At 40.5% G+C, this 26,712-nt stretch overlaps 2 protein-coding genes across 4 annotated transcripts; both read left to right on the top strand.

Annotated features, from left to right (window-relative positions):
• The first annotated feature begins 1,280 nt into the window (after nucleotides 1-1,280).
• snrpd3l (small nuclear ribonucleoprotein D3 polypeptide, like) lies at nucleotides 1,281-3,560 on the top strand. Its single transcript, XM_080476750.1, has 4 exons — nucleotides 1,281-1,396; nucleotides 1,944-2,083; nucleotides 2,699-2,891; nucleotides 3,327-3,560. The coding sequence occupies exons 2-4, from the start codon at nucleotides 1,958-1,960 to the stop codon at nucleotides 3,389-3,391; spliced, it is 384 nt and encodes a 127-aa protein (XP_080332876.1). The 5' UTR covers nucleotides 1,281-1,396; nucleotides 1,944-1,957; the 3' UTR covers nucleotides 3,392-3,560.
• Nucleotides 3,561-4,412: 852 nt separating this feature from the next.
• Nucleotides 4,413-24,591, top strand: camkk2 (calcium/calmodulin-dependent protein kinase kinase 2). 3 transcript variants are annotated; one of them, XM_080477353.1, is made up of 18 exons: nucleotides 4,426-4,752; nucleotides 9,449-9,744; nucleotides 10,149-10,490; nucleotides 13,087-13,134; nucleotides 14,061-14,114; nucleotides 15,359-15,410; nucleotides 15,529-15,662; nucleotides 17,172-17,208; nucleotides 17,374-17,395; nucleotides 17,528-17,616; nucleotides 19,871-20,070; nucleotides 20,236-20,289; nucleotides 20,396-20,469; nucleotides 20,581-20,668; nucleotides 21,223-21,354; nucleotides 21,891-21,994; nucleotides 22,443-22,496; nucleotides 23,970-24,591. In XM_080477353.1, exons 2-18 carry the CDS (start codon nucleotides 9,514-9,516, stop codon nucleotides 24,040-24,042), a joined length of 1,788 nt encoding a protein of 595 aa, XP_080333479.1. In that variant the 5' UTR covers nucleotides 4,426-4,752; nucleotides 9,449-9,513; the 3' UTR covers nucleotides 24,043-24,591. The 3 variants fall into 3 exon arrangements, with proteins under 3 accessions (XP_080333480.1, XP_080333479.1, XP_080333481.1); XM_080477354.1 differs by lacking the exon at nucleotides 22,443-22,496 and having other exon boundaries at nucleotides 4,413-4,752; XM_080477355.1 differs by lacking the exons at nucleotides 13,087-13,134; nucleotides 22,443-22,496 and having other exon boundaries at nucleotides 4,428-4,752.
• Nucleotides 24,592-26,712: the final 2,121 nt, after the last annotated feature.

Here is a 26,712-nt window from a genome sequence, read left to right on the forward strand (position 1 = left end):
AATCCATCTATCGCTTTTTTTTCAGTTTTTTCTTCACCTTATTTAGCTGCTTTCTGCTTGGAGATCAGACCAGTTTTTAAAAACAGTGTGGAATGAAAATGAGAAAAGATTGAAAACCAATTGTTTATTTAGAAGTAATTTTCTAAAAGCTTCATGGAGCCGCCTGCCACAGAGGAGCTGAAGAGCCACATGTGACCCCTGGGCTATGGAAATCTGACAGCAGCTCTTATCATCATCCTGTCCAGTTGCATCACTGTGTGGTGTGGCTCCAGCACCGCCTCCTGTCGCAGGACTCTCCAGCGGAGAAGGTCGTTGTGTCTCTCTCTCCTCCCTCCAGGATATCTACAGCCTTACACGCAAAGCCATCAGCATTGTCTGTGATCCCACCCACCCCTCGCACACCTCATTCAGTCTGCTGCCATCAGGGAAGAGACTGCAGAGTCTCAGGGCCAAGACCCGCAGACTGCAGAACAGCTTCATCCATCAGACTGTCAGGAGGCTGAATTCTTTACCAGCTATGCACTCCCTCCCCCCTCTGCCCCCTGCACACACAAACTGGTCACTCACCGCTAAACTGGACTGACTGAGAGTGACATAAGGACTGTCTGACACGACATCACTTTACAGTACGTAAACATCAGTATGAGCTTACCCAGCTGCACTGTGTGTTCAATGTCACTGTTGCATTTAGTTCAGTTGACTCTTAACTTATTATATTTATATGTGAGTGTATATTTTGTAGCTCATATATTCTTCACCTTTGAATTATGTAGCTTCATTATGTTTAACCTGTACTTTCTCAACATGTGGATTAGAGGTTTTAAATAAGGGTGTGAGAGAAATGCCATTTCCATTCTCTATATGTGTCCATGTGTAGCAGTACTGACAATAAAGTAAAACTTTGAACTGTTTATGATCTCAACGCTGAAGGAAAATGAAAGAATAAAATGAAGCATTGTCTGGTCGGAGGAACCATTGCCTTTAAAATAATGTGGCCTGCATACTGTCACTTATCTGGGACACACTAGCAGGATTTCCAAGAACATTGTATGTTTAACCTGAAAACTTCTGGTAAGTCTTCAAACAGTGTTTGTTCCTGTCGTTATTACACTTATTACACAACAAATTATGTATTTAAAACAATCTGTGTCTTATTAAATTAAACCAACAGATTAATCTAGACACATGGGTCAGAGGAAACCCGCAGGTCGCCCATTTGTTTAAACTACATATCCCATAATGCACCTCAGAGGTCACAGGAAGTGTTTAGCTGAAGCCCTGTTGCATTGTGGGTAGGCGGAAAAAAGGCTCAAAAAGCTCGTCTGAAGCGTTAAACGCACGTTGCTGACCCACACAAGAATCACAACTAAAGAAAGCAATTCTTAAGAAAGTCAAGGTAAGAATTGTGAACTGGTGTTTATCATGTTATAAAAACGTGGTTTTGGTAATGTTGTGGATGTTTGCGTGTCTATTGTTGCAGCTCATTCATTTGGGAGCTAACGTGGGACTGCTCTGCTAGCCGGACTCGAAAGTTTCTACATTTGTAACTATTCTCATAGTTAAATTAAGTCTACAATCCCTTTTAATGCAATTTATTATATGTACTGCAGCGCAAAAGCCAAACAAAGGTCAATGATTGTGTGAAGCCTTTCTATATTTGCTAACAATGCTAATGTGGCTAAATTAGCCTGGTTTGCTAAATCTCTCCTGAAGCGTTTAAATCAACGAGTTTTTCAACTAAAGGTAAACTAATCGTGAGGATTCCTTTTTTACGCACGTAAACGCGTCAGAATACGTAGCATTTGTGAATTATTCTACGCAGGTAACACAAATGCCCCTTTTCCCTCCCTCCAGATTTCTAAATTCTTCACACGCATTCAAGAATACAAATATACCATGGAGGTTGGAATTGTTCTTGATCACATTTTGTTTCATTATTTCAGGAAAGCGGTTGAAAATGTCCATCGGTGTGCCAATCAAGGTCCTGCATGAAGCAGAAGGACACATAGTGACCTGTGAGACCAACACTGGAGAGGTTTACAGAGGAAAACTCATCGAAGCTGAAGACAACATGAACTGCCAGGTTCGCTCATGATGAACAAACTCATTATAGTGTCCTGGTTTGGTTATGTTATTGACATTCCATCCCAGTTTATTTTAACCTGAATTGTTTGCAATAATCTTTTATCGAGACATTTTCTAGAATCTGGGGTCAGTTCTTGAGTGTTTCAAAGTGTTCCACACAGCAAATAGTCATTTTCTTAACACAAAATGTAATTTACATATGTAGCCCTCAACCTAAACTCTTCGGTAAAAAATTATCCAGTTAACAAACACAACTTGTCATTCTTGAGCTAATGAACACGTATGCCGTCTCGTGCAAACCATACATGTAGATTTTGCAGTTCTTGGGTAAATTTCCAAAACTTTATTTGCAGCAACTTTGATCATTTGTAATCCTTATTGTCAAAGGACCCAATTTTGACTAAGCATTTCTACCCCATAAGGTATACCTCTCTGATTTGGGTGTGTGTGTATATATATATATATATGGTATATTTTAAAAATACATCAATACTACACAGGTAATGTGCTTTGAATAAGATACTACCTCTGTTCACCTGGATAACCAATAATCTAATGACCTGCATCAATTACATTTCTGCTTTATGAAGAATAAGTCAATCTTTTCCTACAGATGTCCAATATCACTGTGACTTACCGTGACGGCCGGGTTGCACAGTTGGAGCAAGTTTACATCCGCGGCAGCAAGATCCGCTTCCTGATCCTTCCTGATATGTTAAAGAATGCACCGATGTTAAAGAGTATGAAGAACAAGAACCAGGGATCTGGTGCAGGAAGGGGCAAGGCAGCTATACTTAAAGCACAAGGTGAGTGTGGAGCTTTTGGGACAGGTGTTTGCCTAAGTCACTGGCATTTTGTGAATCACAGCATGTTTTTCGTTCTCTGTAAACTTCTGGTACTTCATAATTTGATATGTGGACTCTCTTTTGCACATTTGCAGTTAAACCAGTGGCGATTGTAGGGAAACATTGTTCATTATTCATTGTTGTGGGGTCATGGGAGAGAGCCACTGGTTTAGTTATAAGCTGTATCATAAATAAAAACAGAAGTAGTGCTCGGCTTTTCTTATAAAGTTTCAGCCAAAAGTATGCAAACATTTACATAATTTTTTTACTATCTGTATTGATAAAGTGAGTGAACCAGTCAAGATTCTTCCGGGACAACTTCCACTCATCAGCGAGACGTTTCCTTGGGGTCTAAATTTCCCTAAAACGTTTTTTGTTTCTATGTTTGTCTTGCAGTGGCTGCAAGAGGGCGGGGTCGTGGTGGAATGGGAAGAGGGAACATCTTCCAGAAGAGGCGATAATTGCTCCATCTGTGTTGACAGTGTTGCATTGTATATTGTTTCTCTTTTTAAATTTTGTCTTTTCTGGATTGGATTACTTGGACAGGCTTGTCATTCTTGCAATTTGCAGATTCGTGCTTTGATTTAGCTTTTTTTTTTATTGAAATAAACATTTCACTTTGGAAAATTGTGTGTTGTGTACATACATTTTTACTCCTACTTAAATACTATCAAAACCTAACCCTATCTACTTAAACTTCTATGCTGCTTCATCTAACATAATGTCACTTTTTAATGGTAACAAATCCCAGTTTACAATGGGCATAGACTGAGTACACTGTGGACAGGTCACCAGTCACCCAGAGGGCAAACAAATGGGAGAAAGGAAAAGATGCTATTGTGTATTGTTTAGATTATGTAAATCTATTGATTTGCATTTTTGTGTGGAAAAAGAATTTAACCAAAAAATGAATTAAAACAAGCTTTTACAATACAATGTAAGCAGTAATTAAACAATACTTTTACTTGTACAATATAAGAAATCCATTTGATCTGGCCCAATAAAAAATAAAAATTGTGACACAGGAAAGCAAATAACTAAACCAATGACTTTAATTGAACAAATCACACATCTTACTGAATCTATGCAAGTTGAGTCACCAGGCTGGAACACATTCAACTGAAAACCTGAAGCAATCTGGCATAAACTGCACAATCTTAAAGTAAAAGGGGCTGTTGTCAGTGAGAAGAGACTTGTTTAATACAGTGACCTGCAGTTTCCTGGCAATCCTGTCAGAAACCTGCAGTGAGACAAATAACCCGCTCAAACACCGTAAATACAGGCAACCAAATAGATTAGTTGTTGGATTTGAGGGCATTTTTGCTTACTATTTTCCACTTCTGGAATCGGGTTTGAATTTATTGTCCTCAAGCCTGATTTGGTGATCATAGGTTGCAAATCTCGTTACCACCACAAGGGGGAGCCAGGTAATCACGTAGTGTTGATATGCGAACCCCCCCCCCCCCCCCCCCCCCCCCCCCCCCCCCCCCTAACAACACAACCCTCGAGTGTTTTCTATTGAAGTCGTGAGAAACAGGAGAAAAAAAAAGGGGAAACAGAAGGCAGCTTCTGCGAGGGAAACACCTCGGCTGGAAGTAAGTGAGAACTGTTCGTGAGCTGTTAACACTTCCTTGGTGTGGAGCACGAGACTCCGCGGCTCGGCTGGATTGGTCCACAGGACCCCGCTGCCTGTCAGTCCGCTCGGTTCTCCGTGAGGCTCGCAGCTAGCTAGCTGTCGGAGGGGCAGCGGATCCTCTCCCACCGCCGGCGGAGAGACGCAGGGCAGCCCGCAGGTTTCCCACCACGGGAACGAAGTAACACGGTAAGGCACCGTTTGACCGGAATGGAAGGGCGTGTTTGGTTCTGTTGACGTTGCGTGTCTCCGTGCTGTGGACGCGGCTAGCATCCCTGACTCCTGCAGCAACATCTGGATGTGGACAGATGCTGCTAACGTTTAGCTCGGCTGCGGGACGGAGGCTGCAGGATGGAGGCTGCGGGCTTGTCACTGTGTGGGACCTTGGTGAACACATGCCCCCCCCCAACATTTGAGACCGAGTGTCAGCGTGAATAACAACAGGCGCATGGCCGCTGCAGCTGTCAGTGAAGTTAGCAATCACTGTGTGGGGAAGCTAAACAAACCCAGCGGATCATCTAAATGTAAATCCCTCCAAAAAAAAAACGTCTTTTGTTTGTGTCTTATTGCAAAAAGTGTCTTTATTGTGGTCTGATGCCTCTAATACTTCTCAGGGTGAAGCTGCACGAAATGAATATTATTATGTAACGTTGCTGCTGCTGTCAGCTTTCTGCTTTATGTTGGTGCTGTGGGCTTATATGAGTGTAGACATTAATGTGGAATAGACCACTTCTCTTTTCACTTTTGATCAAGTGACATTTACCATTTGAGACCTAACTTTAGTCGGATTGCCTCTTTATAAGTTGAGGGCTCTGAAGGATACAACAACAAACATTTATGAGTCAAGGGATGCCTGGGTTTTGGGGAAAACCTGGACTATATACTAAATTTTACACAACAATTGTTAATCTTCTTTTTTGATCCTAACAGCTCTGAACAATAATAGCCCTATAAAGAGAAAAATATGGAAATAAAATGTGACAGTCAAACAGAGTACTAGTACTTGATGTTCGACAAAGCACATTGTGAGAGTTTGGGACTCTGATGTGGCTTAAGCTTCGTGTGTGTATGTGTGTGTGCAAATTGTTGATCTATAAGAATGTACTATCTTGGATTTAATAACACTCAGTAGTACATTCATACACTGGCAGAGCCTTTAGTAGCATTGCCCTGAAGATGATACATGAATATTATTATATTGTTACCATGATCATATTGTTACAGTTGTGTAAATCATCACAAAAGCGCAAGATGTAAGATGTTGATCTCCATCATAATTATGTTGGATTTAGGAAAGTTGTGCTGCACTATCTTCCCCATTTTAGGAAATAATCCTCTTAATGTAGAGTTTGTAATGGACGAACTGCTCCGAAGACCTTTCCAGTACAAGACAGCATCGTGATGCCTTTTCTGAGTTGAATATCTGGACTGCCAGTTACATTTTTCTGATTCTTTCTCTGGGAGAGTCAGCCGTTATCGTGTGATAGCCCAGCCGGAAAGTTGATCGAGGACATTCATCCCTCCATTTACGGGAGCTTATCCCTTGCACGGCTCCGCAGAATGCTGACAGCGTGGCCCCGTTGATCTTTTAATGAAGCCGGGGATCCTCCTCTGGTTCCAGATGGCCTGGTTTTGTACTGGTATGTCTTTAGGACCGTGTCTGTGTTGTTATTAATGCTGTACATGGCTCAGACCCCCCACAGGCTCTGATAAGTCCTCCCCCTCCTCTTTTAGCCCAGATAGTGAAGGTCAAGTCACATGACTTTTGTTATGATAAGAGGCACAGTCCGGCATCTGGAGTGCCGCAGCATCTGTTGGCGTTTCACGGGGACTCAAATCTCACCCCTTGTTCTTCAGCGTGCTCCTGCGATCACATGGGATCAGGGCTTCAGGGAGCACTTAGGTTATTTATGGTATCGTTGTCCACAGGGTGGAGGCTACATTGTAAGAATTAACAATCATTTGACGACATATGTCCAAAAGTGTTGAGTCAATCAATTCAGTTCTACTTTATTTATACAGCACCACATACAACAGTTATTTCTAGGTGCTATTAACAGAGAGAAACCAAACAAATCCACATGAGCAAGCATAAGCGACAGTGGAAAGGACAAACTCCAAAGATATTTATTTATTCCTGTTCATTAAACTTACAAATGGCATGCTGCAATGATGTTAGCGTAGAAACTTTTAGTTTAACAGGATATTATTAGCAAGATTTATTGTAATTGTACAGATTTAATTCCTAATTCTATCAGCATGTAGTAAAATCTAACAAGCTGGCATTGATTCAAGCTGCATTTGAATGCATTCTTTATATTTGTCGGTCAAGACTTTGTGACATACCTAAACTGCAAAGTATTTTCAAGGTGAAACAGCGGTTCATCCTTCACCAGCATCAGCTGCTCAATCGTCTTCTCAAAATCTAAAGACTTGTTTGTTTGTTTAATCAGGCTACTTTCAAACTCCAGGCAAAACTGGACCATATCTGATTTTTATATAAACAGCACAAATCAGATATTTGTCTAATTAGATTTACGATTGTAGGCTCTCAGCTCACTCCGGCCTTAGGGGCTGCTTAAAAGCTGGTCTACATGGGAAATCTCTTTTGTATTTGTAACTTGTTTGTGGTAGTTACTTTTCTTGCATGGTTGGTTTGAAGTATTTCCAATCGGCTCTTCATGTGAATGTGTGTGCAGGACGATTGTCCGTCTGTGTGGGAGAACTGTGATGAACCGAGCCCTTTTATATTCTCCTAAGTCCATCTGTCCAATGTGACCTAACCTGAATCAAGTGGTTATAAAAAAAAACAACTAAAAGATTTATCATGTAACTGTGATATGTCATACTGAACTCTCTTAACTTCATGTTTCTGATGGTAAGTGTTAGTTTGTCTTTCTAGATGAAAAACATCTGTCACAATTTCACATAATGGCAAGATTTCTCTCTCTAATTCTTCCAAACTTAATGTAAACAGAAGGTTAAAAAAAAAAAGACTGCATTAATGATGTGTGTTTAAAGTCAAACTTGATTTTTATGTCGGCTAACTAACAGGCGCAATCATTTAAAGTGATTTCGCTCTTTTTAATTCTCCCTTTTTATCTCAAAGTTGTGTGTTTTACAGATGAAACTGTTATTCTTAATGCAACTCACTATATATATATTGCTATTCCTTCCCTTTGGTTAATTTACATCACTACTATATATATATATATATATATATATATATACTATATATGGGTTGACAATGGAGGTAGAGAAGCTACCTGGAGTGAGTGTCTCTTCTAACACACAGTCCTCATTCTGAACTTGGGCTGAGCTTGTTTACCTTATGGCTTCCCTTTGTTTTTTCTGCATCTGTGAGGTTCACTCTGCTCCCACACACTGACAGAGCCACAATCCTGTCAGGAATCAAGAATCTGTCTCTGTTTATGGCCGTCTCCTCGCTGCCTCTCTTCTCTCTCCAATACCTCTCACAGATAATGGGCAGATAATAAGTTGAGTGGACTTAAAAATGGAAATGCTCCTCTTGAAGTTACACAAAAAAAAAATGTTTTTCTCCTGCTGCAGATAATAATTAAGGATGTTGTGTAACTGACATCAAAAGCAGCCTGAACGGTGGCTTTTATAGACGCATCAAATCTGTCCTCTTAAAGCTGATATATGTGATACTAGATGTGTTTGCATGTATTAATTAGCACTTTGCAGAAGCCCATGCTTCGTGAATGTTTCACATGGAAAGAGCTGTAACTTGGTATGTTTCAGAACTACTGAACTGCATTTCTAATTGTTTTTCCCACACCTTTTCATTACACCCACAGCTCCAGCCGTGTAGGTAATTAAACCTCTGGGGTATTTTAACATCATTTGACACAAGCTGTTAAGTGTTCTTTGCTAAAAACTCACCTACCTTATGTACTCTTTTAATTAGTCAAAGTAATGGATGCTTCAGAGACCCCAAGTAACCATCCATCCATCCATCCATCCATCCATCCATCCATCCATCCATCCATCCATCCATCCATCCATCCATCCATCCATCCATCCATCCATCCATCCATCCATCCATCCATCCATCCATCCATCCAGACACAGAGCTCTTTTTTACAAACGTCATTTACAGTTTGCTGTGTGTTTAGGATTCCCTCTGTAAGGTTGTGGTTTGTTCTTTTGTATATCCACAGTAACTGCGCATCTGATTAATATGGTAAATAAAATCCTGAGCGTCGTTCTTGTAATGCGGCTATCTTGTGTCTCCTTTTAGGGTGGGACTGATGCAGAATGATCTAATAGTGTGTCTTGAATCTAGTTGTAAATACAAATTTGCTAAAATTTACAAAACAGTTCTGAAGCTCTTGGCAGCGAACATAATTTTACACATGCACACAGAAGAAATCCCTTGAATCTAGACCTATTTAATCGAACTCTTTGAAAGTAATTGAGATTTGGATTTTTGTTTTTTAAAGCGTTAATAGAGTTTGAGTTCTCAGCTAGAGAGTTGCTTTGTACAATATGAAACCTTGAACTACCTGAACATAATAAAAGCATCAATGAAGGTGGACCTTGTTAAGGCTGCTTGAAAAAACTTTCAAACTTCAGGGTCAAAACTGCAAATGCAAGGAAACAGACAAACGACATTAAGAAACATATTGCACTAAGAGGAGGGAAAGTTGGAAAAATAGTCTGTGCTTTGGTGAGAAATGACTATTGATGGTTGTCATCGATGGACAAATGTACATGGGAAAAGGAATACATGAGGTTTAAGGTACTGGTATTATTTCAAGAGACATAGGAGAACGGTAAAGATTAGGAATAAATATGTATTCATAGATCAGCAAATACAAGGATTTTTTTTCCTCATCTCTTTATTTCCACTTTTTCTTAGACACCGTTCCCCGGGAGGCTCCCATCTGATGGAGCAGTGGTTGTCAGTCTTTGCGAAGGGGCACCATGTTTCCTTGTCACGTCTCCCCCTGGCCGCCTGCTGAACCTCCGGCATCCTGTGGTAGCCATGCGCCTCCAGTGCAGCCCTCGCAACCCCTGCCTGACCTGCTGTGCAGCTGCCCCGCTCCACCTTTGAACGCTGACTCGGAAACGCCTTCGCCGGACCCCATGGAGTCCCTCATCGTGGTCACAGAATACGAGCCCAGCAGACCGCCTGGAGAGGCTGGCGAGGATGAGGTGAGATGAAACATACCCTGCTAACACCACCTCCGCAAGATATGCAGTCTAATTGGATATTCGGCTCTCTAATGAATGAAGTGTACAAAACAGGCTTAACGATACATCCGTTTGAATATTTTTTTTCTTTGAATGATCAACAATCGAAATAAAGCAGCATGACTGGAATCAAGACAAGACTTCCACAAGAAATAAGGAGAATTTATAACCTTCAGAAAGTAATTCATTGCATTGGATTGTCGTTTTGTTCAAATGGAATCACTGAAATATAATGGCAGATTTGAATAAAAATGTTGCTGCATTGATTTTAAATCCTCAAATTTGTCTGAGAAAATTACTACTAACGTCATATTTTACACAAAGACAATCGATTTCAAAAAAGATCTAAACGTGTCCAATGTCAGGTAGAAGAGATGGACAGCTCTGAGACACCCGAGCCGGCTTCCTCTGTGGCCGCACCTTTCCGGACTCCGTCCTGCGACCTGCTGTCCCACACAGTCGGTCGATCCGAGGCTCTGCTGCCCGGAGGCCTGGAGCAAAGGGGAAGATTAAACCTGTCGGACAGGAAGCTGTCTTTGCAGGAACGTTCGCAGACTGCAACATCACCCTGCAGCTCCCCTGGGCTCAACGGACGCTACATCTACCCATCGTTACCTTACTCCCCCATCACGTCGCCTCACTCGTCTCCACGCCTGCCCCGCCGGCCCACTGTGGAGTCCCACAGCGTCTCCATCACAGACCTCCAGGTAGGATTGTGCTTCATCTAATCATCTTTTCAGTCTAAAGTTTTGATGCTTCCAATCTCTAAACCTGCCTTTATCAAACTGATTACTCTCTGCTGTATTCATGGCTTGATGTTTACGTCAACAAGCAACAATAACAACCCCCAGTAAAGCTAAGGCAGTTCTGTTTGCCCTATATTGATGATAACCCACAATTGCAGAAAATCGGCAATATGAGATTACAGCCACTGGATTAATAATAATGATTGTGATTACACAATTTAGCATCTCTGCACTATAGGGCCCGTGTAGTTCCCTCAGGATTGTGTATTGCATAAAGCATTACACATGAATGAACAAGCTGATGTGCAGGCACACTATGCGAGGTGCTTCTTTTGACTAACACATGTTAGTGTGCGGTAATATTACCCTTGTTGGAAAGTAAGCAGAACTGCTTTTGCTTTTTTTCTTGAAAGCAGCAGCACACTGGTAAAGACCAAGCTTTGTGGATGTAGAGGTAAGGATAGATAGATAGATAGATAGATAGATAGATAGATAGATAGATAGATAGATAGATAGATAGATAGATAGAAAAGAATTAAAGAATTATCGCGCTGTTTTCTGATGAAAGTGTTACATTGGTACATAAAATGAACAGCATATAAAACATTGATACAAATTAGGAGCTAATATAGGTTTATACTAATAGAGCTGATTAGTGGGATTCAAGCAGGATAATACTGAAATTAGTAAGATAACAACATTTAAAGAAGCACAGTGTCAAACAACAAGACAACAAGACAAAACCTTGTACAAGATGAACTGGCAAAGTAGACGATAAACACATGACTTATATACACTAGAATAACAGTGCAGTATTAATCCTTACAGAATAAACATTTCTAAGTTCTTTGTCCGAAAAGTTTTGTTTAAATTCCTGAACTAAGGTCCCCGGTTAACCAAAGATCATAAGATATCAAGGTTTCAATCAAGTAAAAAAAAAAGAAATTAAATACTCTAATTATAATGCTTAAACAACAAATAACAGTCATTCATAAGATATATACTTGCACCAATGGCCACGCAAACCTTCTTGTAGATGTCTTCGCTGATAGCATTAATGATAAGTATTTTCACAATAAAAGAAGGGGTAGTCTAGAGGTTAGAGAAACAAGCTTGTAACCAAGAAGTTTGCTGATTCAAACCCCCAATGCTGACTGAGTGAGGGCCTCAGTCCCCAACTCCACAGAATGTGTCAGGAGGTCATCTGATCTGAAAATTGTGCTAAATCAAACATCTGGATCTCATGATCCTTGATTCACCTTGATTTTAATATGTCGATCATTGTTACTGATTGAATGAAAATTGATAAAGCAAAGACCCAGACATGACAAAAGAGAAAGTACTTTTAGATGAAACTGAAGAGAAATGACAAATCCAAACATGCAAAACATACTTTATTGGTTGGTTCTAATGTAAGATGACCTTCATCATAAGACAACCAATCACCTTTCAAAGGGTCATATTTAGAAAAAGGTTTTTCAGATCAAAACTATCTTGTTTTTACAAAGATATGTGGTTTATTTATTTATTTTCCCGATAAAAAACACATGGAATTAAACCGTTGCCCACATGCTCCCTGGTTACATTCGGTCTTACGTAAAGTCTCCTGTCTCAAGTGTCCTCAGTTCATTCCTCACACAGAGCTCCTGCCTCGGTTTTGTTCCAGCTACAGTCGCACTCACGCTCTGGTTGCTGCCGTCCAAAGCGTTTAAGATACAGCATCTTTTTTTAAACCGCTGAACAGCTTGTTAACCGCAAACTCCAGCCCCCAACGGCTTGCCATCCCTCCTCCTTATTCACTAAGTTTACTGTGTGCATCTGACGTTTGACTCTGGTATCGGTAGATCACATCACAATATGCTCGTCTTGTTTCTGAGGAATAATAAGACAATCCCACTATTTCAGAGCTATTTCCAGCACAGAAAGCCATCTGATATTTGGATCAATGCGGTACATTTCATAACATAATACAAACACACAATACTACCGTATAAAACATGACACAAAAGAGACACAATGAAAGAATCTAAGCAGAAAGAAATATATAAAGCTCAACCCAAAACACGGATCATGACAGAAAGATTATCAAATATGATCCAAAACTGTTATCGCTGGCCTCGGCATCCGGCCTCGAGGACCTCATGCAAACGGAAAGATTACTAGATGGGATTACTGCCAAAATGTAGATGAAGTGCAAGTCTTTGTTTTGGATTTATCTGCGCATCCAACCACACACCTGGATGTGTCACGACAAAAGTGATTCCAGATTCATACCGATGTGCACGACAAGAACACAAAAATCTGACGCACTTTGAAAGACTCTTCGTGGAACAGGGAGGTGCAGAAATATTGAAACTGCAAATGGAGGACAAAAATATGTAAAATAGAGTCAATGCTGATAGCTTTGGATGTCTCAGGAAAAGCTTTTAAATCAAAGTTTCTGGGGTCTGTAACTGCTGATGTGATTTCTTCTTTCTCTCTTTCTCTCTCTCTCTCTCTCTCTCTCTCTCTCTCTCTCTCTGCTTTCCTGTCTCTTCTCTCTCTCTCTGTCTTCAAGGATTGTGTTCAGCTCAACCAGTACAAGCTGAAAGACGAGATTGGAAAGGTACCCATCAGGGAGAACTCGCTGATTGCTCCCCATCTCCGTCTCTTCCATTTTCTTTTCCCTTCCGCCGACCGCATGCCTGTCATGTAGTGCACACCATCAAGGGCTGGCAGTAACCGTCTCTGATATCCTCTTTCTCTCTCTCGACTGTCCTCATTTCCCGAAAACTGTGTAAACCACCAGGCCATGGGAGAGTTGGAAGATGGATGAGAGCCTGGTATAAATAGCGCTCTCTAAGGGTTGTGAAAGGCTTAGTGGATACAAGTGTGCTTGAGTCATTTGGTGTGTGTTTAGGATTGTCGGCCATGTAAGGCACACTGCATGTCTGGTTTTTTTGCATGTAGGTAGACATGTTCATGTGTTGCATTGCAGAGCCCAGCAGAGACAATTAAAGTCTTTTAAGGATTGTTGGACAGGCTCCTGCTATCAGCTCATACTGTATCTGGGACTGTTGGATGAGCTGTTTGTCCTCTCTCACCAATGTGCAATCTGCTCCCCCAGCAGGAACTCTTCCTACCCTCTCTCCCGGTTTGTTATTTGTGCGTGAATTTGTCTGCAGAGGCTACAGATTTTTCACTTTTTATCCTGAATTTCCTGTGTGTGGGCAGAGGGAGCTTGATGACACAAAGCAGATCCAGTTTCCTTAATTAGCCCGCAATAGAAAAAAATAAAAGCGTGAGATGGAGAGATGATTTGAATTTCTCTGTTCTCACTTTGAACAGCTGGTGCTCTTTCAGTGTACACCGTCAGCCCACTCACCTCCATTGTGCGTACATGCTTGTGTATTTGTTGGTGTTCGTTTGTATATGTAAGCATTTGGAATGTTTGCATCTCACATCGTGTGATTTTTTTTATTTTTTTATTTGTCACATGAATAACTGAAAGCCGCTCAACCTCAATTTTGGCTGTTCTTCTCTTTTGACCAGGGCTCCTACGGTGTAGTCAAGCTGGCTTACAATGAGGATGACAACACATACTACGTGAGTTTCTTGCTTGCAGATGCGACTTCCTTTGAACCGGTAACACTTTCTCGGCCTGAGTGAGGCGCTCCTCACGCGAATCTCACAAATAATCAAACACTTTTGTCACATCTGCAGATGCGATTCTACGTGAAAACCGCACATATGAAAGTGTCTCCTGATAATTGAGCTCACATCAGCGGAGGCTTTTCGGTTGTCTGCTTGTGATTATTGCTGCGGTTCTCATTAAGCTGCATGATAGCGACTGACAATGACATGGGGATTATTTTAATATTCCTCCCAAGTGACAAAGCCCACATGTCGCATTTAGTGATTATACCATTGCCATAATAACCGAGAGTATAGAGGCTATTAAGGGAGGAGTGAGTTTCTTCAGAGGAAGATAAATATAAAATAATTGTGCCATCACTCACTCTGTGCTGCTCAGTTGATGTTGTTGTTGGAAATTAAAAATCACACACCTCTCAAACAAATTGCGTTCCACACTTTTGCAGTGTATAAATAAAGCCTATCCTGGTATTTGTAGTTTGCCTTCAACCTTTTTGTTTTTAAAATAATAATAAATAATAATTGCCTAAATTAACAGTGACGGTAAACTATCAAGAATTAAGTTGAAATCCAAACAATTACATTTCTCATGCCTTCATTCGATTCTATCATAGATAAAAATGGCCGATTGAATTTGATTTCATAAGCATCTTCTTTTTCTTTTCTTTCTATATCTCTGTGCAAAAAGTTTTCATCAGAAAATACAAATGAAAAATGTACTATTCGACATCTACAAGCTCACAAGCGAAGCGATTCGGATTAAAAACGTCTTCTTAAGCTTTTAACAATATTTCTTGTTACATTTGCATTTAAACCTTATATAAGTCTAATTTCACAACAACCTCATTTCTTCACAAGGGTGAAAGGTGACATTTGCAGATGACATAAATAAATGAGTTAGTTTTGCTGAATTTTGTTTTGTTTACAGTCACTTCATGCTGGGCTGTTGGAACAGCCAATGCCTTCCATTTTATCCATCTTCTATTACTACTCTATCCAACTTTGGGTCTTGGGGTGACACGGACACGAAAAAGATGTTCAGGACAAGAGAAGAATATATAGACACAAAGATAGTCATCAGTTTGTCTTTGAGTGGGAGTACTGTTAAATAAGGATTTTTTTTCAGATTTCTTATCCACTCTACTTTTATTTTCACCTTCTCCAAATACATTTGCATTTCCGTCTCTGTCCTGTAGGCAATGAAGGTGTTGTCCAAGAGGAGACTGATGAGGCAGGCAGGTTTCCCACGTAAGTCTGTTGGTTTTACATATTGGAGGGCAAAGTCTTTAATGTTTGGTGCATGAACACTGCATGTTCCTCACCCGTCACCCGTTTCCCGAAACATGATACGTATGTCCTCAACCAGGGAGGCCTCCTCCTCGTGGAGCCAGAGCAGTTCCCGAGGGCCCCCCTCAGCCTAAAGGGCCACTGGAGCGGGTCTATCAAGAAATTGCCATCCTTAAAAAGCTGGACCATCCTAATGTAGTCAAACTAGTAGAGGTGAGTCTTTTTAAGCTCAGATGAATATTGTGATATTCAGACATTCATTTTAAATGTAATATGGTCAAAAGTATGGAATGGGTTAATGCTTCCACCCCTTTTCTAAATCAGTAATTGAATAATTACGATGTTTTGTTTTTCTTATTTTGCATCTTCCAAAAATTTGTGAGGTGGTGAATATCGTTTCTTATTGGACGTTGCTCTGGTCTACCATAATGATTGTATTATTGCAATGTTGTGTTCTCTGCTTTTTGGTAGTTTAAGAATTATCTGGGTATCATAAGCAGTGTATGACAGGAATGAGCAAATTAGATCACAGTGCGGGCCACACAAATGTCATTCTCAGTACCAGAAGGCTAAATTGTCATATTAGAAAGATGGCGATCGATTTTAAAAAAACAACAAGAAAAAACGTGTAATTTTAGATGACACGATAACATGATAGGAGTACAAGGATTAAAACTCGACACATGCTGTTTCAACTTAATACTAACTTAATTTGTTAGCGTGTCCAGATCATTTTTGGTTTTCAGACCTCAGTGGAGGGTTGTGCGATTAAATATTCTTTCATGTTTATTCATATTTTTGGACTCATATTCATTTAAAATGAAAAGCATGAGTACAACAGGTTAAATATCTCATTGAATATAGACCAAAAATAGAAATAGATTTACAGAGTGTTCAGCTTCTCACTAGGTTTTTGTTTCGAGTCTGTAACTCTGAGCTTTTTTGCACGCGGCACAGTCACTCAAATAAAAGGCACAAACCACCAACAGTTCACTTCTAGATGAACTTGTAAGTTACAAACACAACGTCATCTATGAGTACTACAGCATGTTTATTTTCACCAGTTTTTTTAAACATCTGTTGCGATCAGCAGAACTACTCAGGCTTTTGGGAGGCGGTTCAACAGTTACGATGGAATTCAGTGGATCAGAAACACCGCTGCCACGGTTCCTCACTGTTTATACTTTTAAAGATTATGTTGGCACTTGGATACTAAAGAATTACAGATTACAGAATGTCTGCTCTTTAAACTAATCATACAATGCTACACGAACTACTGCTCGATGGCAATCAACAGATTGGAAAAATATGCTTTAGTGGCACACGAGTGTAGTACATTCTAAGTGTTCTAATTATGTCTCTTGATTGTGCTTCATGTGTTGAATGTGGCAGAAGGAAGGATAGATAAATGCTTACAATTCATCAGTGTTGTGAAAATGTGTAAACATATCTTTTCTGACCTGGAGTGACTAGAAGCATATGGATGGAAAACAAATACAGCTGAATTCTGTTATACTGAGACTTTTTTCACACACTTCACACGCTCGTATTTTTGCTCCTGCCTCTGAAAACAGAATTTGGTTTCATTATTGATTTTACAAAAGGTGTACTTTACTCTACCGCATGCTAAAATTATCTATTGAGCGTGTGTGTGTGTGTATATATGTGTGTGTGCGCGCGTGTTTTTACACTCATTTCCATTCCCTTGTGATTCTGCGCCAGGTTTTGGATGACCCCAGTGAGGACCATCTGTACATGGGTATGTTGTGGCCAGACACTCAGCCTTCAGAACAACACATACAAACACACACTCACAGTCACACTCACACATCGCACAGCCTCAGAGTGGTACATGAAGCGGAAAATAAGGTCATTTAAACTTGGAAAGCTTTGCTCACTAACCTCATGTGTGTTTCTGTCACAGTGTTTGAGCTGGTGAAACAAGGGTAAGCTAAGCCTCTTTTATGGTGATTGTGATTGTGACACTGGAATGAGCTCAACCTCATTAGTCGTGATTGCTAATTGTGCGTGCGCTTGGTTGCATGTGTACCTGTTTCTGCGGCCTGGTGTGTATTCAGGGCTGTGATGGAGGTGCCGACAGATAAGCCTTTCAGCGAGGACCAGGCGCGCTTTTACTTCCAGGATCTACTCAGGGGAATTGAGTATTGTGAGTCGCACAAAACCTGTTTTCACTCTTCCACACAGCTTTGAGACCGATGTGTTCAGATATGCTTACGTCATTTTATTTAACGCATTTTAAACATTTTAACCGAGAATCCCAGAACAAAACGAGAGGGAATTTGTAGTCCAGAATCAGCGTGTCCTTGCTCTTTCTGTCAAATGGCACCCTGATTTTAGAAGAAATTCAGAAACCCTAACCCCCATTTATTTATTTACTTTATTTTTTATTCAGTTTATTTTTTAGGAACAGCTTTAGGACAACAACAACAGCTTTGGCAAAAGGAGAAACCATCTCATGCCAAAAACTATACACATACGTACCATTTGTCTGTAACAATTCTGTAAAATTCCTGTAGAGATGTAAGTGAATCATCAACGACTTTAAATGTCAAAATTACAATTGCATGACCGAGGTAATAGAAAAAAGCTCTTACTGTACGATCAAGATCTCCCCTCATGCTGTAATTCCTCCCTGTCATTTAAATAAGTCCTTCATCTGTTCTGTTCTTGACTCCAGCCACCCACAAGGCTCATTTCACATCATCTCAGTGGCTCTTAAAGGGGACATATCATGCTAAATCCACTTTTTTAGCCCTTAAATGCATGTTGTTGTATATTTAGAGTGTTTAGAAGTACAGAAAAGTTCAAAGTAGTCTCTTCAGGTGCTCCGTTGATATCTTTATATTCTGTTTTGGTCATATTTTGCGATCGGTTTCGATTTTTCTATTCTCTATTACGTTTTTTGAACAATGACGTCACAGTATTCTCAGCGGAACTGCCAAATTAGGACATCGACATTTCGAGCAATCCGCCATTTTTGTTTCTCGCTGCGATTTTGTAGTCCAACCGAAGTTACGAGAGGATAAGTCGAAATGTTCGGTTGTTGGATGTAGTAACCCACAAGCTTCGTTACACCGTCTCCCAGCATCAGAACCTTTTCGAAGTGCCTGGTTGAGTTTTATTTTTCACAGAAATGTACCCACATCTGTGGGTAAGGTCATTTTTGTGTGCGCGAATCACTTTAAGGACGACTGCTTCAGCAACCTCCGCCAGTATAAAGAAGGATTTGCCGAAAGACTTCGTCTGATTGAGCGGTCAGTTCCTTCTATCTATGGAGACGACGAACAGAGCACTTCGGTAAGCTGTATATAACGCTAAAAAGTGTGATGATAAGACGTCCCTGTCATTGTTTTGTTAGCATTAGCAGTTGCACCGTCTTCATATGTTAGCGCTGTGTGCTCGTTTTAGATTATAATGTAACTTCTGTGTTAAATAGTCGTTGTAATACAGGCAGTATTGTAGTAGTGGGCATGGATGGAGAAGTTAGTGTAAATATAGTAACACACCATTGCGTTACATCCATATGAAGACGTTGTTCTGTAGGTGCATCATCGTCATTTTCATCTCGCTCCGCCGGGTCCGACTCTGGCTCCAACATGTATGGCTGGATGGACAAATCTTCCGTTGTTGACATTTTGTAAATAATGTGTGAATATAAAGTTTCTGCGCCGCTAGATAATTGTATCTGTTCTATCAAACTACAAAGATGGCCGAACAGGGTGACGTTGAACCGAGTGTCACCTCTGCAACCTGGAGAGGAGGCGGGGTATGAAGAGACTGCCCCAAAACGAGTTGCTCTCAGAAGCGCATCAGAAAAGGGGTTGAAAAGGGGCCTGTGGAGCTATAATAATGAGGAATTCAGACCCAAGCATTGCAGTTTCGCGTTGTATAGACCACAACTGTATGATTTATATGTAAAAAGGAAGGATTTAAAAGCATGATATGTCTCCTTTAATGCATTTCAGTTTGAAGAGAACAGGTTCTGCACTAAGTGTCGTCTAGGAGACTAGTGCTGAGGAAAGGGGAGGGGGGGGCTCTGCACCAGGGACACAAAAATAGTCAGAACCATTTCTTTTTTTCTCCTTCTAAGTGGTCATTACCAAGAAGAGTGCACATGACACACTTGTTTTTTATTTTTCTTCTGATTTCACATCTTATGTAGAAACTTGGGGCGTATCACATAATTGACGGAGGTTTTATTCTACCACCTTTTCACTACCACAAATTCTTCAAGACTCTAAGCCAGTATGATTTTATCTTGTCAGACCGACTACTGATTTCTTTACAAGTAGTAGCTGTGAAAATACCCTGACTTGTTTTCACCTATTTGAAATAACATAAATACATCTTTACGTAATTGCTGGAATGACGTTTTAATTCAGAAACCATCATTATGTCAGTACATTACCAGAGGATCATCCACCGAGACGTGAAACCCTCGAACCTGTTGGTGGGAGAAGATGGCCACATCAAGATAGCAGACTTTGGAGTCAGTAACCAGTTCGAGGGGGCCGATGCGTTACTGACCAGCACAGTGGGAACACCTGCTTTCCTCGCCCCTGAAACACTCTCTGAGACCAGAAAGAACTTCTCTGGAAAGGTGAGGCTAAATAGCGCCCTCTCTTGGGGGGGGATTCAATTATATGCTAACCTAGCTCATATTCAATTTCAGTTTGTATACTCGCCTGTATTTCTTAAGCCTGTGGACATATTTAATTTATTAATACTGAATTTCTGTTGGGTAATTTTTTGGCTCTTTGCTCAGGCCTTGGACGTCTGGGCGATGGGAGTGACGCTTTACTGCTTCGTCTTCGGAGTGGTGAGTGGGTGCAATGACGGATGTCATTGATGTCGCCAATAGTTGTCAACTTTCCTTTAGATGTCAGTCTGCGTCCTGTGGATGAAACAATGTCTTGTGTTCACAGTGTCCATTTATGGATGAGCTCATTCTGAGTCTGCATCAGAAAATCAAAACACAGCCTGTGGTGTTACCAGAACAGTAAGCTCTTCCTCTCCTCTCACTTCCTTATGACATTTGTTTGATTGAATACACTCGACTGTCACCTTTTCTTTAATTATGTTGTTGTGATTTATTTTTCTGTCACCACAGTGCCGACATATCAGATGATCTCAAAGATTTGCTCCTTAAAATGCTGGACAAGAACCCAGAGACGAGAATATCAATCCCACAGATTAAGGTGAGAGATTTGATAACTCCAGGTTCACTGATCAACAAGTTCTTACATTTCAGAGTTGATTTAAATTTTCTGCTGCTGGATTATGAACCTTTGAATGACCTTGATTTCCTTCACATCGGAGATTTTCTTCCTCTGTGGCCCTGTCAGGTCATTTAGATTCAAAGTCCCACAGGTTTTTAATGTCGTCCTGCTCCAAGACAACTAAATATTTTAGATGTAGCACCACATGCTCAACTGTGTGAAGGATTGGAAACCCTCTGACTTTGATGCTTCACTGTGTTTCATGTGCAGCAGTGAGTTTGATTGACAATTTAATGCGTTTGGAACATTTGGCGTGTTTTATATTTGTCATTGTTAGTCGTCGTCTGTCCCCGACAGCAAAGCACTTCCAGTTGTATCTTTAACTGAAAGGTGGTAAATAAAAGCCGAAGAAACTGTCAGACCTGTTGCGTCCGTCTTATTAAATTTGTCACGGTGGCCCCTGAGAGCCGCCGAGTCTGAGTCTGTGTTTGTGACACAAACTGGGGTTGAAGTACGTAACAACTTGTGCTCAGGTGCACCCATGGGTAACGAGACACGGCGCCGAGCCGCTTCCCCCCGAGGACGACAACTGTTGTATGCTGATTGAGGTGACCGAGGAGGAAGTGGAGAACTCTGTCAAACACATCCCGAGCCTGGCGACAGTGGTGAGCGTCTCAGAAACCATTTGACATGCGGCTGAGAGAATTTGTGTTTTCTCGTGACGTTAAGTGAAATATCACAAACGGTTCTAGTTTCTTTTTCAGCTGCACTCAAACTACAGGAGCAAATCATTTCTGCCCTCGTATTACAAATACCTTTAGTTATCATCCTAGAAATTGTTTTTAAATTCTAGCCCTTCAGTATGTAGTGAGTACATTTATTCCAACAATGGATGCTGTGAAAAATATCACAATTTGGGCTCAACTAAGTTGAAAGAGTAGAAACAGTTTGTGTGAGTTGATGTGAAATTTACTAAACATTTTTTTTTAAATTATCGTTAAAATATAGATCATTTTGTTTTCAAATTTTTTGAGATGCACTCGTACTATGACCTTTACAGAGTAGATTAAGGGATTAAGACACTTTATTGAGGCTTTAAACTGAAGTTTGATTAATTTAAATTGCCTCAAACAAAGTTTTTCTTCTTTCTGATCACAGCTTTTGGATTTGTGTGCTTCAGTGGTTCATTTACTTCTTACAGATCCTGGTGAGAACCATGTTGAGGAAGCGCTCCTTCGGGAATCCCTTCGACTGGGGCCGGAAAGAAGAGCGCAGCAACTTGTGCGCTTCGGGGCAAATGCTCACGTAAGTGGACAGACACAAAACAGATTGTGACTCAGGCTCAGGTTCACCAATTAAAAAAAACTTTAGCGACAGTATTTAAAGCAGCGTGCTGCCATTGCCACACCGTCATCAAGAGCTGTTGTGGTTTCCTGTTATTTTGCTTTCATCAGTATGTGTTTCTCAAGTTGTGTGTGTGTGTGTGTGTGTGTGTGTGTGTGTGTGTGTGTGTGTGTGTGTGTGTGTGTGTGTGTGTGTGTGTGTGTGTGTGTGTGTGTGTGTGTGTGTGTGTGTGTGTGTGTGTGTGTGTGTGTGTGTGTGTGTGTGTGTGTGTGTGTGTGTGTGTGTGTGTGTGTGTGTGTGTGTGTGTGTGTGTGTGTGTGTGTGTGTGTGTGTGTGTGTGTGTGTGTGTGTGTGTGTGGGAGACCTTTGGTAGACTTTTATCATCTTCCCCTCCTCTCCTGCTCTGTAGGAAAGGCAGAGCAGGCAATGTGAGATACTGCTACATTCATTGTAGCCAAAAAAGGTAAATAAACTTTAGGACAACTCTTGCCTGCTGTGGTACCATTTAAGTTGCAGAGAGAGTACTTTAAGACCCCTGGCATGATATAAGCAGCTGTACATCCCAACATGGCTGCGACAGTCAAATGCTCCTGTGCTCGTGGAGGGGTGTTTGAACAAGCCATCTGCAGGAATGCTGTGCTCTTCTCCTCTGTTTGTAATACCAGCAGTGCTACATGCTGAGGGTGCTTTTGCAGAAGCATGTGTCATGCAGTGTAGAAAAAAAAAACTAATCCTCTGATAGCTTGCACAGATCAGCCATAACATTATGACCACTGACAGGTGAGGTGAGTAACACTTGTGATCCCTTTATCTTGACACTTGTTAGCGGGGGATGATTTGTCCTCAACGTTGATGTGTTAAAGAATAGAATACATCAGACCGGGAACTCATACGGGGTGTTCCCGGTCTGCAATGGTCAGCATTTATCTGAGGAAGAAAAATCTTTGCTCAGGCTAGAGAGTTACATGGTCCCCTGGAGGCACCACCTCGCAATGTCCAGGACTCGAAGCATTCACTCCAGTGCTAACGTCAAATATCACAGCACTCCTGGAGAAGTCTTCAGTGGGTCCGGGATGTTTGGGCAGGAAAAGTGAGGCTTCCACAATCTCAGGCATGTGGTCATAATGTAATGTCTGATCAATGTTAGTAAATGGAGAAACTGCACTGTTAATAGTCGTAATCATGAAATTCAGCCTTTATTTGAGACAGGCATCTTCACTGGACAGGCCTTAGGTTTATTTCACTCAAATCTCTTGTACAGGAATGGGGAGGAAACGCTACCAAAAATAATATTTAAAATGGTATATTTCCTATATAAATATATGTCATCAATTATAATTATACACTTGCGTGTGTGTGTGGTATAAAGAGCTGTTAAACACAGGTGTTGTGCTAGTGTCAGACATAATTAAGTTTTAGCTGCAGCTAATACTTGACATACAGTAACACCACACTTGCCACTTATAAATGATATTTAAAGTACACATGAAACTTTGCCTTTGTGATAAGAGTCAAAACCAAAATATCCATACAAAAGCATCCGTCTATCTTGAAGAACTGTTCCTCATCCCCTGCATGAAGCTTTCTGCTCCTCCATTGCAAGCACATGCCTGTAAATGAACGCCACCGTGTCTTTTAAAGGGAATAACCTTTCAACATAACAACATCTTCCAATGTCTTTTTCCGTCGTTGTAATTTCTGACCTCCTCTGTTTCTCCTTTCTCCTCTTCTCCTCGAGTGTCTCTTTGCACACTGTGTGTGCTTCAGAGGCGAGTGACTGAATGAAGTGTGCACCGCCTTTCATTATGTGACCGATAAATGGTTGTCTCTCTATCCTTAAGAGTGGCTGACTGGTTTCTAGGCTCGGTGGCGTGGGATTGACGGGAGGCCCGCCGCACCGCTGCAGCTAACGTGCTGTCTGTGCTGTGTTACTTAGGAAACAGGAGAGTGGTGACGGTATGAGAAGTATGGACCTGCCCTACGTGGGAGAAGACGAGGCTCTTTCCTGATGCGGAGGGTTTGATATACACGCTAGTATTTGCCTGCAAAAAATAGAAAGGAAAAAAAAAAAGACAACAACCCTTTACTCACAGTTTTATACTGTCATCCCAACACCTACGTACGTTTCCGGGGAGGTGGACAAGTGAGTGGGACTCTGAAAGACGAGGAGGGAGGATGAATATTTAAGGCACTTTGACGATCATTTCCTGTTTTTCTCCCGCCCCTCAGCTTAGTTTGGGGTTGTGGGATTTCTGACTCTCATGTTGGAGCTTTCCAAATGATCCTTCACCGCCTTTTTCCCCCAACCTGCTGTCCTCCTCCTCCTCCTCCTATTATCCTGCATGCATTTATATTCCCAGCATGCTTCGTCTCAGGCTTCAATTGTACGGTTTTATCCCCCCCCCCGCCCCCCGCAGGGCACGGGAACAGGACATGGTCATGGTGGTCTTCACCCTCGCCGCAGGTTTCTTGATGATTGTCTGGTTCTCTCTGCTTCGGAGCAGCACTGATCAGTTTTTGTAACATAATTCTGAGTGAAGCAGATGTACAGTTTACCCAAAAATGAGAAGAAGAAAAAAAAAAAAGGGAGTTGAGAAAAATGTTTACTGTATTGAATGCATGTGTTTATTCTCCCAATGCAAACACTATATAAGCTATTTAGAAAAAAACATTCCCACCCTTATAGACATCCCTGTTTAACTCTTTTTTTTTTTTTTCAGTCTCATGCATATTTCAATCAATAGAAAGCTTTAAATCAGTTGACATAGTGCTCTGTGAACAATCACCTTCATCATCACTGTAAAAACATGACCGTAAAAAAAACATCTAGATTTTTCTTCTTTAGCAGATTTAGCACTTCTAGCGATTCTTCTTAGATTGAAAAATATGATTTTAGGTGTTTAACTTCATGGAGCTACCTAATTAGATTAGAAACAAACTGAATGTGTCTGTGCAACGTTACTGTGTAGAATAAAAACAGGTTAAGGTCATATTTTTTTTTTACTTATTGTTAAAATTGTATTGTTTAGACCAGTGGTTCTCATACTTATTACAGTCGGTTTCCCTTTTTGTGTTATTTTCCAGCTAAGTATCACCTAATGAGCACAAAACAGCAGTTGATAAATAAATGATATTGAAAGAAACAGAGTTCAATACTGAATAGTACAGGTGCAACTCTAAAAATGAATAAAATAAAAACACTTTATTTGATTAAAAAGGATCAATTTTTACATTTAAAATTTAACTTTTTCGACCTTTTTGTTTTAATTTCTTAGAATTTTAGCTTGTAAGTCATTGAACTAAAAAAAAATTATATTTCATAATATGATTAATTTTTAATATCAGATGTTTTTCTTTTATTATTTCAACATAGCCTGCGATTATTACAATTATTATTTTATAAATGCTTGAAATGTTTCAGTTAATGTTGTGAGTATAAAATTAATTGATTAAAAAAAAAAACAATCATTACCTGTTTATTTAATATTTTTGGAGGTGCACCTGTAGGTCCAGTATGTTGTAATGTTGCAATGCACTGAAGTGAGTTTGTTACTGCCATGAAGCCTTTCTGCAAATTCATTTTGTAAAATTAAGTTTATCTGCTTTACATTCGGAGTGTTTCCAATGTAATATGATGAATTGAAGAATGATGCATATGTAGTCATTTTTATGTAATTATTGAAAAAGAAGACTCCCTCCTACTCCCTACAATACTCCAATCTACCACTAGGGACGTTCGTGTTCCTGTTTTGGGAAACTGGTTAGGGCTTTTAAACATTTTTTGTTTTTAACCTGTGTCATGTATTTATTTCACTTCTCAAAGTCTGTGTGCAAATTGAAACTGAACCTCATGTTTAAATTAAGAATGTTTTTTTTCTCGTTTTGTTTTGTAAGAATTACTAATGTTATTTTGAAAGTGCACATTTCAGGACACCAAAAAAGAGAGAGATATATGATTTTGTATAGAAAAAGGAAATCCAGTGATTGAAGTATTAGAGCTGGTGACTGGTGTGAGGATGACACGATGGCAGCATAGTGCAGATGCAGACGTTCGGTACAAATCTATGCATGACATATCCGTAGGAGTTAAAAACGTGTTGTCATCTTTTGGCTGGCGGTGCAGGCCACTCTGCAAATATTTCTTCTTCTGAACTACTTTTCTCTACCCGCTTCGGTTCCCTTCATTGCAGTTTCCCCCCCAAAGACGTGAGCGTCAGTATAAATAGATAATCACCTAACATTTGTCCTGTCAACCTCAAATATTGACTGAAGATTGATTCTAACTTTAAATGCTTCCACGCACTAATTACTTCAGCACTTGTGTGTTGAATGTAAAATAAAAGGGACTGGAATTATTTTCTACTTACTATTTGCATGTCACTTTGAACTGTACCTACGGTATGTCTGTTTTTACGACTAGTACTATGCACATGATGTATCTTAATGGTGCAACAGTACGCCCTGTCAGATTGTCATGTACAGCGTGCGCACTCAGTGGCTGGATGCAGACTGTTCGTTGTATGTGGCTGATCGATCACTATCCTCTCACTGGAACACAGACGGCGCGTTCACGGAGCTGGGAACCAGCTGGAAACATCCCATTTCCCAGTTGGGAGCGTTTACAAGAGAACAAAACTCGGCTAACATGTTTACCCCCACACTTATCTGCAAATAAGTTT

The sequence above is a fragment of the Lipophrys pholis genome (assembly GCF_963383615.2).
Source record: "Lipophrys pholis genome assembly, chromosome: 12".
NCBI classification, from domain to species: Eukaryota; Metazoa; Chordata; class Actinopteri; order Blenniiformes; family Blenniidae; genus Lipophrys; species Lipophrys pholis.

Excerpts from the sequence above, each read along its gene's own strand:
- snrpd3l (XM_080476750.1), top strand. The coding sequence starts at position 1,958 with ATGTCCATCGGTGTGCCAATCAAGGTCCTGCATGAAGCAGAAGGACAC. Across the intron at positions 2,084-2,698 it reads AAGACAACATGAACTGCCAG|ATGTCCAATATCACTGTGAC; the intron begins GTTCGCTCATGA and ends CTTTTCCTACAG. Across the intron at positions 2,892-3,326 it reads AGCTATACTTAAAGCACAAG|TGGCTGCAAGAGGGCGGGGT; the intron begins GTGAGTGTGGAG and ends TTTGTCTTGCAG.
- camkk2 (XM_080477353.1), top strand. The coding sequence starts at position 9,514 with ATGTTTCCTTGTCACGTCTCCCCCTGGCCGCCTGCTGAACCTCCGGCA. Across the intron at positions 15,663-17,171 it reads ATGTAGTCAAACTAGTAGAG|GTTTTGGATGACCCCAGTGA; the intron begins GTGAGTCTTTTT and ends ATTCTGCGCCAG. Across the intron at positions 17,209-17,373 it reads TGAGGACCATCTGTACATGG|TGTTTGAGCTGGTGAAACAA; the intron begins GTATGTTGTGGC and ends TTTCTGTCACAG.